Source organism: Malaclemys terrapin, chromosome 7 (assembly GCF_027887155.1).
Source record: "Malaclemys terrapin pileata isolate rMalTer1 chromosome 7, rMalTer1.hap1, whole genome shotgun sequence".
Lineage (NCBI taxonomy): Eukaryota > Metazoa > Chordata > Testudines > Emydidae > Malaclemys > Malaclemys terrapin.
Genome location: NC_071511.1, coordinates 20581439 through 20593890, shown reverse-complemented (window position 1 = coordinate 20593890; position 12452 = coordinate 20581439). Strand labels below are relative to the sequence as shown.

General features: G+C 43.0%; 1 protein-coding gene across 1 annotated transcript in view; it reads left to right on the top strand.

Annotated features, from left to right (window-relative positions):
• LOC128841075 (netrin-4-like) overlaps positions 1-12452 on the top strand; it is a 67120-nt gene that overhangs the window by 31283 nt on the left and 23385 nt on the right. Inside the window, exons 4-5 of the mRNA XM_054035777.1 lie at positions 9334-9460; positions 11617-11805. Coding sequence (XP_053891752.1) covers positions 9334-9460; positions 11617-11805 — 316 coding nt within the window. The remainder of the gene's footprint in view (positions 1-9333; positions 9461-11616; positions 11806-12452) is intronic.

Sequence of the window (12452 nt, the reverse complement as noted above, 5' to 3'; positions counted from 1 at the left end):
TCAGTTCTGCATGGGCTACAACATTTGGTTCTCCCTACATTATGGTGACATGACAGTGTAAGAGAAAAATCAGGACAGAGGGTGGGGAGTAATATGCGCCTATACAAGACAAAGCCCTAAATATAGGGACTGTTCCTATAAAAATCGGGACATCTGGTCACCCTACCCTATGTGACTAGATCTTTCATGGAGGTCAGTGAAGGAGAAATACTTATTGAAGCTAGGCGATCCCATGAAAATTACAGAGGAGCATTTTATTGTAAGTGTAGGACATGGGCATCAGTTTGGAAAGGAATGAATGCCCTGACTAGGCACATCTGTGTTCCTTCTTGCTAGAGGATGTTGTGAAGGCCAAGACTATAACAGGGTTCAAAAAAGAACTAGATAAGTTCTTGGAGGATAGATCCATCAATGGCTATTAGCCAAGATGGACAGGGACGGTGTCCCTAGCTTCTATTTGCCAGAAGCTGGGAATGGGCGACAGAGGATGGATCACTCAATGATTACCTGTTCTGTTCATTCCCTCTGTGGCACCTGGCATTGGCCACTGCCAGAAGACAGGATACTGGGCTAGATGGACCTTTGATCCGACCCAGTACGGCTATTCTTATGTTCTGTGGTTTTTTTAATTGTTGGACATAGTGGAAAATAGCCTCTCCCTCCTCCCCCCGTTTCTGTGGGAGGTGCAAGGATATCTGTTGTGATGTGCTGAGGGCCTTGCTGTAGGACTCTGTAGGGCACAAGGAACAGCGGTCAAGTTTAGGTTGCAGTTAGCTAACATTTGGTAGCTAAGCCCAACTTTTTTCCTAGCGTACATCTAGAACATACAAAGGAGCTTAGAGCGCAGACAGAGAGCACAGACAGTGAATAGCTTCTAGACAAGCTTCCAGTCTATTTGCCAAATATTTCCCAATTCTTTCTTTAGTGCAAATGAAACAATAATAAATATGGGACAAAGGAAGGTCATTGTGTATCCAAAAAGTGATTTATAAAACTCAGTGCAGAACCACTGGCTGTTGACAAGTGTTGGGGGGGCGTTTTGTTTGTTTTTGGTGCCCTCATTGCCAGGAAATTCACATGAATTGCCTCAGACATCAGTTCCTCTTATTACCTTGTTTACAGAGAGGAATTGTACTTTTTTCTGGGCCTGATCCTACACAATTGCAGCCAAAGGGAATTTTCCCATTGATTTAAATGGGAAAAGGATCTGGCCCTATTGCAGTTTCTTGTTTGGGGTAAGGGGGAGTTGAAACAAGGGTCACATAAGGTAAAACTTGTTTTTCTACAGCACTTTGCTTGGTGACTTGGCTGTCATCCCCCTTTTGCAAATATTATCTCCTAAAAAAATACCTTGTGCTGTTCCACTGATAATCCTCTAACTAAGTTTCCACAGTCTCTGATGGATCCAAGTTGTGCCAGACTATGTGACCTCCAAGACTCAGTGCTGCCAGGAGCTACTCTCTGTTGAAGATGGCAATTCAAAAAGCAGTTTTTGCTGTGGGGGGAAATTAGCCTCAGTTAGGTGACTATCATCAGGAATGTTAATGTATTGTAGGCCACCTCAGAATGAGTTCTAGGGTCGCTCTACTGTTTTGCCTGAATAAGGACTGAGTTAGGACTCCAGGGTCTGGCGCTCCTCATTCGAAAGAACAGGAAGAGATAACACCGACTATGTAACAATAAGCAGTTTGTTTAAGTTTCATGGACCACATGTAAAGAACATTCTATCCCTGGCATCTTTGCTAGCCCTGTTATACAAGGTTTTTCCAGGACTCCCTGCTGGAGCGTTGGATGAAGAAAGATGGCTAAGTTTCAGATATTGTCAGAGAGAAGCTGCCATAGCTAGCATCACAGATAGGTTCACTTGGATTTGCTCAGGAGCATCTGTGGTGCAGCAGAGGGCTCCATGCGGTATGGTGCCCAACGAGCCACAGATGAGAACCGACTTCAAAACTCTGGCTTTGAGGGTATGTTTACACTGCAGTTAAACACCCATAGCTGGCCTGTGTCAGCTGACTCGGGCTCGCAGGGCCCAAATCCAAGTGTCTACACCACAGTCAAATAGCCCCGTGAGCCCAAGTCAGCTGACACAAGCCAGCTGTGGATGTTTAATTGCAGTGTAGACATACCCTGAGTGACAGTCAAGTTCCCCAAAATTATCTAAACTAAGGCTAGAGATGAATGTTCAAACCCATCTAAAAGGCCAAATCCAGAATTTCTTTCTTAGGCAAAACTTCCACTAAAATCAATGGGTATATTGCCTAAGTAATGACGGAGTAAAATCTGAGTAAGGGCTTCTGGACTTGGCTCAAGTTTTTGTTGTTGCTGTTAGCTCATGTAGATGGTGAGGAACATTCCTACGTTAAGCTAAATCTCTGTTGCCTGGCACTAGAAACAGGGCCCAAACCAAAACTCAGCATCACTAAACTTTGGAATTGTTTGAGATTCAGGCCAGAATGTTCTAAACAGTCTCATCTTTATAATGGGCAAAGCCTAAACCCCAGATTCAAATACTCTCCAACTTTGGGACTGATACCATCCCAGTCTGGAAAGTGCATTTGTCCTGGTATGAATTTCTTGTGGACTATTCCCTGCTAGTACATCCAGCAGCACTAAAAGGGTCATGGTAAGCAGATCTCTCAGGTTTCAGAGGTTCATTTCAGTTCAAATAAGGACCCAATAGTTTGAGTTCTTCTGCAAAATGTTTCTGAAGTCTCCAAATTTATTGGGTCTCCAAAATTGAGCTCAAAGTCTCAAAGAGCAGGCACCCTGAGAGGATTTCTACTACTTCCTAATCCCAGATGGGTGAGAATACCATGAGAAAAGCCAGCCCAGTGGTATTTTGATACTTTAACCTCCAGCTACAATTGTGGGGGCACTTAAAAATGAAAATTTAATGAATAAAGTAGTTAACCAAACTTTTTAGAATCACCAGTGTTTGGGTTTGCATTTTGGGTGAGGGTTCAGGTCAGTTCTTTATCCAGATTGATTCACACCGCCCTAATTTTTGGAACGCACCCATTCTACTGTTGAGCTCTGAATGAAATTAGGCTGTTAGCCCCATTCCTTCTTACAAAGGAGGCTAACTTGCTGTGCCCGTACTACTATTATTCACTATACCCTGAAAATATACTGTAATGTACTGCATCTTTATGTGTCAGCTGCCCTCTGCTGGTTAGAATCAGAACTACTCAACCTGAGGGTCATTGATCCTGTATTGCTAACATCTCATGGAGATTCTCCATTAGCTGAAATAGGGATTGTGCTTTTGAAGCAGGAGGATCTGAGTTCTGTCCATGCGGTCAGTGTGAAGTTTTGAGTGGCTGTGGTGTACAGCATAGCAGCAAATATGATAAAGCCCTTGGTGACCATGTTATCATACAGTGAGCATGTAGTCTAGGATTGTAAATTCAAGTTAAATATACTTTCCCACATCCCTCTGCCACATGTAGTGCTGAATTAATCTTATTAATGTCTTGAAAATCTCTTTTACTAATGATTAAGGCTCTGAATCAAGAAACTTACCTATTCAGGAAGGCTGTTTCAGTGCTTTCCCGAATCAAGGCCTGAAAGAGCATTCTATGTTACACACACAATTTTTGTAGGAAGCAACATTTCTACTCCACTTTTGACTTTAAACTATTTTGTGAGATGGGGTTACAAACTAACTCCCTATCTGAGACTCTATTAACTTTTAATCACAGCCTTTTATTAAATGTAATGGTTAAGAATGAAATGTAAACCATTCAAAAGTAGTCTCATTTTATTGCTTAACTGGTTAATTACTGGTAGGTTGGTGGGGTTTTTTTGTTTTGTTATTTTAATCACTTAATTGCTGAAGAACCACACTCATCTGCCAGTAGAAACCTTTGATTGGAAGCACTTGGAAATACACTTAGGGCTGGTAAAATGGTTTAATGTTCCTTATATTGCCTTCAGGGGGTTGTTTTTCTTTTTAAAGATTAGGGAGAGGGGGAATAAATAATCAAATCTGTTTAAAACTATCAAAGACCATTTGAGGCCAACATCTCTCCCAAAGATTCAAGTACAGCCAATCTCAGAGGGTGTTTAATTGGTTTCCATTCATTACAAACTGTCCAAAATTAGACTTGATTCAAGCCACTGATACTCTAGCAAATCCCAGGGTCATGGCAGTTTTTTTGTACAGGTGAATATCCACAGTAACGATGTAAGTATACCAGCTGCTGAGCTCCCTGCACTCTGCTACATGAACCTCATACGCCAACTAAAAATAATATCACCCAGAATGTACTTTACTGTTTATCATTATCAGTAGTTAATATGAACTGAGTACTGTAAAATGAGATAAAGGAAGGAATTTATAGCCACAAACATTGGATTGACCACTGTAAATCCCAAGTAATTCCATTAGTCAGTGGAGTTACATCAGATTTACACACTAGTATAAGTGACAGGAGAATTTGGCCCACTGGTGTGAACAGATGGTGTTGAAGCTTCTCCATTACACAGCCATGGCAGGGCTCCCTGGTTCTAACCTGTAATGTCTATGCGGGGAATCCAAAGATCTCTGTTAATGTACTTTAGGTCTGACTTACAGAAACCACTTCTCTCTCCTGAAAGACAGTTCTGGGTCTCTCCCCAGCAGAGCTGGCCACTTATGCCAAAGTGTTTGGTGCTTTTGTGATGTGGACCAAAAGAATCTAGGATGTGACCACCAAACTCATTTTCACCATTTGATCCGAGTAGATTTGAACTGTGGTAAAAGTTCAGGTTAATGCATTGACCCAGTAATATACTGAGCCTCCTTCCTCTTCCTCACTTGAAATAGCGAGTCTCCATTCAATGGGGTAATCATTGGAACCAGGTGACCGACTGCATCTCAGAAGTACTGTAATTGTAATGTCCTATGTTCCTCAGGCTTTATGTCAACACAGCAGCTATTATTTGTATGCTATTTGGTAGGCACTGACAATATGCTCATCGCTATACAAGACAGAAGAGGGCAGCCCTGCCCAAAGACACAGAAAAGTCAAGCCTGCACTGAGACAGAAAATATGAAACCAGATTGAGATGTTGGCTGGGTGGAGTCATGCATGAGATTGAAGGTGCAGACAAGACGTTGATGCTTGATGCATTGGGCAACAGAGCGACAGACAGCTCTCAAATATCCCCCACTAGGCCTGACTTGCAGTCACAGGAGATTGAGTACCAGACAAAGGCCAGATTGGGGACTTGAAACCCTCAAAGGCCCAGCTCACTTTATGACATCCCTTTGTTGTAATGTATGAATTTTGTCTCTTTGTGAGATCATGAGCAGCATTCCCTACATTATGCCTTTGTCACTGTTCAGAAAGTGACTTGGTCTGGCCGGCCTGTGGATTCACCTAACTCATTACTGCCACATTACTGACTTTCTTCATTGTTGTTCTCTAGCGAACTTGGGGAAAGCTGATTCATTAGCCGTCCAGGAGACTGAAGCCCTCTGTTTATCCACAGAGCAGGTGCCACACTGCCTAACCCACCTTCCCTTGCCAGGATCTCTCAATCCTGTTTTACAGAAGCTCCTTGGAATGAGATGGACATTCATTCTCCTCAGACAATGCCTACAAGGGTAACAGTCATGATGAGAGGGGTAATACAGACACATGAACTCAGACCCACCTACTCAGATCACATAGACCAACACCACATAACATGAATGGGTAATAGCCCTCAGTCACTCCTAACCTTGTCAGGATTTGAACTGGTGACCTAAATGTAGAAAGTACTGCAACCCATCAGTAATCCCCTCTGCCATTCAGTCCTCTAGGGCTTTGCATGCTTGAAAAAGTTGAAATAGTCTTTTCATTTGACCACACAAAATGATTGAACAGGTTCATGAATTTCCCTCTAAGGATCAAATATGATATCAGAAATCACAGACATCTGATATAGCCAAAAATCCCTTTGGAGAACCAGAGAGCATGCAAGCACCTCTCAATTTGGGGAGGTCATAAGGACAACAGGGATTAGTTTGAGGCAGACACGGGCAGAGGAGTGTTTCACTGTTTCTCATGAGACCAACGACAACTACCCATAAATGGTCCCCTTCCTAAAAGCCTGTAAGTGACTTGCTGCTGACATGGTTGCAAACTGCTATGTCCAAAACTGTTCTGGCGACACTACAAAGTGAATACACAGCCCGAAGACAAACATTTTCTCCGAATCAGCAACAGTTGCTCGGTTCTGGATGGCTTCCAAACTTAACCTTCATTCAGTAGCAAAATAATGAAATACACTGACAGCAGCCAAGAAACAGCAGCAGCAAAAACAACAACAATTACTAAAAAGATAAAAGAGCTCAACCAGAGAGAGGGAAAAATCAAAAAAAGAGTGAGGTATGATGTAGAACTGAATGGAAATACTATGCATATTCTGCTTTACATAATGGTTCCAGCCACTTAGAATTCTCTCGTCAAGTGTGGTTTGCATGCTCTTTATTAATCATTTTATGTCTGCTAACATCAGATATGTATGGTTAGGGTTCAGGAATTAAAGAATCAGAGAAATTAAAGAGGGAAAAGACCTATTGGGTAAATCTCTCTCTCTCAGTCTCTCTCTTTCTCAACTGCCCATGACAATGATATGTGAGGGTGATACTTGATATTGGGCAGGTAAAGTATGAAAGAGTCTCTAGTGGTCACTTGGGGGCTTTCAGTCAAGCACTGTGTCTTTCTAATAGATATGCTATGATTCAACTGTAAGTTACTGGGCTCAGTTCAGGAATCACGGGATGTAATTTTGTGGCCTTTGTCATGCCAGAGGTCAAACTAAATGATCATAATAGACCCTTCTGTAATCAGATTTAGGTGTTTGACATGGTTGACCATCTTGCATCCTGTTCTGGAGAGACACCACATAATGTGCTCGATATCGCATCTCCCTGAGGATTACTGGTGTTGAGTTCTGAGAGAGAAATGCATACCCTGAAGTCTGTGTTCAGTCTTCCGTGAGGAGGCAGCCAACCGCTCTGTGAGGCGGTCAATCTGCCAGCTGGCTTTACAGGAGCAGTGGCATCAGCTGCAGCCTGTCCCCTCTGCTAGCTGCATGAAATAGCTGGTCTGAGAGGATTAGAAACTGGAGGAGTAGGGAGCAAATTGCTGCAGGGAGCTGGAGTTGAGGTTGGGATAGGAGAGAAGAGAATGCTAAGGTAACAGTTATTTTTAACATTCTTCTCATAATCTCAAATTACCTACACCGATGAGGTTGGGGGATGGAGGAGTTCAAATATAAAATCTGACTTTCGGGAAAGGCTATGGAAAATCATAACTCACATTAGCAGTGAGATTAAAGAATAAAACTAGATTCACACTTCAGGCAAAAATGAAATCTCAGTCTTCACTTTGTGTGTCACGTGCACTGGGCCAGAGTTGTGACCATGTGGCTATAGGGCTTAGTCACCAGTGTGCCTGCCCTGCTGTTAAGACCATTTCCCATGATGTACATCTCAGTGATGGATAGCCACTAGCCTGACAGGTGGAAAAGCAGAATGTGAACTTACCTTTTCCATCTCCTGCCTCCTAGGCCAAATAGCAGGCACTTCCTGAAGGAGATTCATTCTTTCAAAAGTAATAATCTTCCTTCCATGCAAGCAGAGAACTTGGATCTCCTGTTTAAAAAGGCCCTCTTCTGTCACAAGAGTTCTCAAGAAACTAGATTTGTAGAGTCCTGTGTGCTCAGGTATTAACAATTCTTGGATGCACTCAGCCATTGTGCATTAAACAACAACCAGTAATGGGAGCCAAGGGGCTTCTTGTCTTCTTTGCCTGCTTATCTGGTATTCCACTGTACTAATGTCCTGTTAAATAGTGGAGGGAAAAGCCTTTCCTCTATGCATTTGCCACAATCTGATACTGTACTGTGAGGTTACTTGGAACACTTATACTAGCATCTCTTATTCTGAGGGAAGCTCTTCTCTTCCACTCACACCTCCCAAAGTGAATATACAGTTTTGCTATTCACATTAGCCTAGTAATGACTTTGCCAACTGGGTACCCGGAATGAGAGCTTTGTTGCCATCTGTCACAGGTTTGCTTGAACTAACAGAGCAACTTGCAAAGCAAGCTCCCTTTAATTTTACAGCACTCAACTGATATCCAACTCAGGGCTTTAAATTCAACCCTGTAAAACAAAACAGTATTTTCCTGGTTCCACTAAAAGATGCAGTCAAAGTTAGGCCCCTGACCAAGCTGGGCATTTGGATTAAGACAGTGGCAAGCAAGCCAACCTCACCCCAGCTTCACCCAGAATTCCATCCCCAGAGGAAGCAGCCAGCCCTTTTTACCTTGCCCGCTGGGCTCTGATTGGCTTCTGCCTGCTTCCAGCCCTTCTAGCTGCTGCTGGACCAATTATTGTTGGTTCCACTAGCAGCTGATCCTGGGTGGCCTCTCTAGGAGCTCTTGGAGGACTAAACTCGCTGCTCTTTTCACCCAAAAAGTGGGCAGGGTGTGCCAAGGCAGGAGGGCTTCAATGGGAGGAGGGATAGCGCAGTGGTTTGAGCATTGGCCTACTAAACCCAGCATTGTGAGTTCAATCTTTGAGGGGGGCCATTTAGGGATCTGGGGCAAAAATTTGTCTGGGGACTGGTCCTGTTTTGAGCAGGGGTTGGACTAGATGACCTCCTGAGGTCCCTTCCAATCCTGATATTCTATGACTCTATTCACTGGTTCAATCAAAATAAGCAGTCAGTTAGGCCTCTGACCAGCTATGCTTTTGGATTAAGACAGGGGAGATCCTTCCTCCCCTGTCCCTGCTTCACTCAGGACTGCCCTCCTGGAAGAAGCATCCCACCCTTTTGTACCTTACCTTCTACACCCCAAGCAGCATGACCTAGTGGCTAGAGCACTACACTAGGATCAAGGGGGCCTGGGTTCATTTCTTGGTTCTGCTGGTGGTCTTGGACAAATCACCAACCTGCTATGTGCCTTAGTTTCCCCATGGGTAAAATGAAGATAAGGATACTGACTGACCACCTTTGTAAAGCACTTTGAGATCTATGGTGAAAAGCTCTATATAAGAGCCAGGTATTATTATTCCAGCAGGGGGCATCAAATGCCTGGCACACCTCATCACCCATTCAGAATCTGACCCCAAAATTACAGGAGGGCAGAGAACAAACCCACATTATTAGAGACTTCATGAGGCAATAAAGCTGCATGTGTAGGAATTCTAGACGGGTGTAGGCTTTGTGAGAGTGCTGGGGAGCTGTGAGAAGGAACTGTGCAGGAGAAATCCTCCTCACTCAGAGGCTGTGCTGTGCTCTGTCCTGTTAATTTTTTCAGCTGCTTGAACATATTCTCCTTCCCCTGACAGGTCCATGGGAAGTGTGTGTGCAGACACAACACAGCAGGGAACCACTGTGAAAGGTGTGAACCATTATACAATGACCAGCCTTGGAAGCCAGGAGATGGAAAAACTGGGGCACCAAATGAATGCAGAAGTAAGTGGAGGGTAGGGGGGAGCTTAATGATTCAGGGTGTCAGGGCAATAAATCACCGTCCAAGTAGGCAAGGCTCTATAATAGACAATTCACCCAGTTTGGATTTATGGTGCTCTTGCAGCAGATGGGGAATGAATTGCTAGGTAACTGCTAGGAAATCCTTTCAATCAAAGTATTTTTTAATGTAGCTGGTCTATTTGATCTATTGCAATATAGAACATACAAGGCAGAATTCTGCTCTTCAAAGAGAAACATTCCCTCATTCATTTCACCATTCCCAAGCATGAGTCTCTACAGAGTTGTAGTAGGCTAAGAAAACTTAAGGAGATAAGTTTAATGGGGGGAAAAGTAAGGTTCAGTGATCTCTGTCCTTGGCATGTGCATGGGAACAAGGTTTCAGGAATGTTTTGATTTGAGTTGATTCCAACTCTATATTTATTATGAGATATAATTATATTATGTATTTATTAATAACTAGAAATTTATTTCAACCAACCTCCAGCCCCACCCCCCGCCGCCTTTCCCAATCCAAACAAACTTGGGCATTTGTGTGATGAGAATCAGAATCCAAACTTGGATCTGGATCTAAATTTCACAGGCGACGCCTGTTTATATAGTGTCCTGAAACAACACCCCAGTTCTGTGCACTTGGAGACTTAGGGAGGTTTGATTTCTATATGGTGGACTTATCCAAAACCCTGGATCCAAACACCCCAGAACCTTGGAGTGAAGTCCAACTCTGGATCAGATCTGTCCATCTCTATTTTTTTTCTCATCCAGCACTAAAGGTGTGCACAGTGCTTTACAAAACACGAAGTATAGAATTGCTGCTCCAAACTGTTTACAGTCTAAACTGGATGGGAAAAAAGCCAACGGGGTTTCCAAGTGGGAGATTCTAATTGGAGCAGAACAGACAGAGTCGTAGTTGATCGATCTAGGAAAATAAAGTGATGGCTACAGGTTTGTTATTACATATACTAATTTTAGTAGGATCAGATTGCATGCTTCAAGCTAAAACTGCAGGACGTTGAAACAATCCTGAAAAGTCTTTATCTTTTTGTTATTATATTTGCGTTGCAAAAGCAAAATTATGAGTGCCTAGAGCTGGTTAGAACACAGGGGAGGTTCTGGGGAAAATTTTGACAATAGGCAAAAAATCAAAATCTGAAATCTTTCAGCCAAAAACTAAAATATTTTGGCCAAAAAACAAAATGTTTCAACCAAATATTGAAATATTTTTATTCCAAAATGCTGTCACAACGTGTGAGTTGTAGTTCAGTTGTCTCATGTTCCCTTTCTTTTCTACAGGATGGCTCCCTGGTTGGACTGCCTCTCCATGGTGCCTCATGGTTTTCCCTCTTGTTGAGAAGTGGTGTATCCTGGGAGTCGTATGGCTATGGTGCATCATGGAAGATGAAGTCCAGCTGAGGAACCCAGCCATAGAGAATGGGGATATGAGTCAACTGGACTACAAGTTTCATAAGGCACTGCGGCAGCATATATGAATCTAAATTCTGGTGTTTGGGCCAAAATATTTCTGTTTTCAGGCATTTGGTTTTTTGACAAAAACAGACACTTTAAAAAAAATGTAGTTGAAAACACAATTTTCTGTCCCAAGCCAGTTTTGACAGGAAATTTTCAACTAGCCGTAGTAGTGATAAATCTGTTATGGCCCAAAGGGCTCAGTTCTATAGGTGGAAATAAACAGGACAACACTAAAAGTGGAGATGGTCCAAGCCACATAGTTTAGATCTAGATTTGGATCTTAGCTTTCCCAAAGTTAGGCAGTGTTCAGATCTGGGGTTTTGGTCCAGGCCCACCTGTAATTTAATTTAGATACTTAGATAAGGTATACAGTTCGTGACTACTGGCTTTTTCACCTGACTGTCAGTCTTTCTTAGGATTTACTAGGAGTCTCATTTTGCTTTGACATTTCTGTTTTTAATGTAAACCTGTTACCCAGGGTTCTTTCAACCCACTTTACTGGTTTGCCAAAGTCTCCCCATACAAACCCAGGAAGGCAGGCAAAAGAAAAATGTTTGGCATAAATTAATTTGGTCCTAAGTTCATTGCAATGAAACTGTCACACGAGTGATACTGTAGGCTCCGTGCTTTATAAACGTGAGTGAGAAATGCATTTCCCTGCTCCCTAATAGAGTGCCGCTGTCACAACCATGCTGATAGCTGCCACTTCAACCTGAGTGTTTGGCTGGCATCTGGGAAACACAGCGGTGGAGTATGTGACAACTGCAAACACAACACGGAGGGACATCGATGTCAAAGGTGCAAACCAGGATTTTACAGAGATAGGGGAAAACCTATGTCTTCCCCAGAGGTCTGCAAACGTAAGTCCAATATAATACAGTACAAATGAATGGTGAAAGCTGTTTAGGGCTACACATTACAGAGTGAGCTGAGCCATCCAGCCCATTACAAGTATCTACAGGTATCTTGTGGAAATACATCATAAATACATTATCCTTTCCTCCGACCCTTGTTTCCAAGCTCTGGTTTTCTGATCAAGGACATTTTCCTCCTGACCCTGCCACCAAAGTCTGATTTCTATGTGGGATTGTGGAATGGTCTGATTTAAAAAAAAATTCTCTGAAGCAATTTTATTTTTAGGGAAAGTTTTATTCTGGTTGCGTTTGCATTTAAAATGCTCCTATCCTAGTGAGGCACACATTTTATTTAGTTGGGTTTATCTGTATCTCGCCCAAAGGGGGCCGACAGCGTCCGTGTGTGTATGGTCTAACTGCTGTGAGGCTCCAATGAGCCACAGGTTGATTTTGCATTCTCTCCACAGACAAATATGAATGATATTGGCTGCAGGGGGATGGGTAGGGAGTTTGAGCCGCTGAGCTCCCTCCCACATCTCACACCTTTGATCCCACCTAGTATTCCCCAGGAAGGTTTCTGTTTGTAACAATCCATCATTTCGTGCGTCTCCTCCTCTCTCCCCCCTCGCCCGGCTACTTCCCTTTCTCTGCCT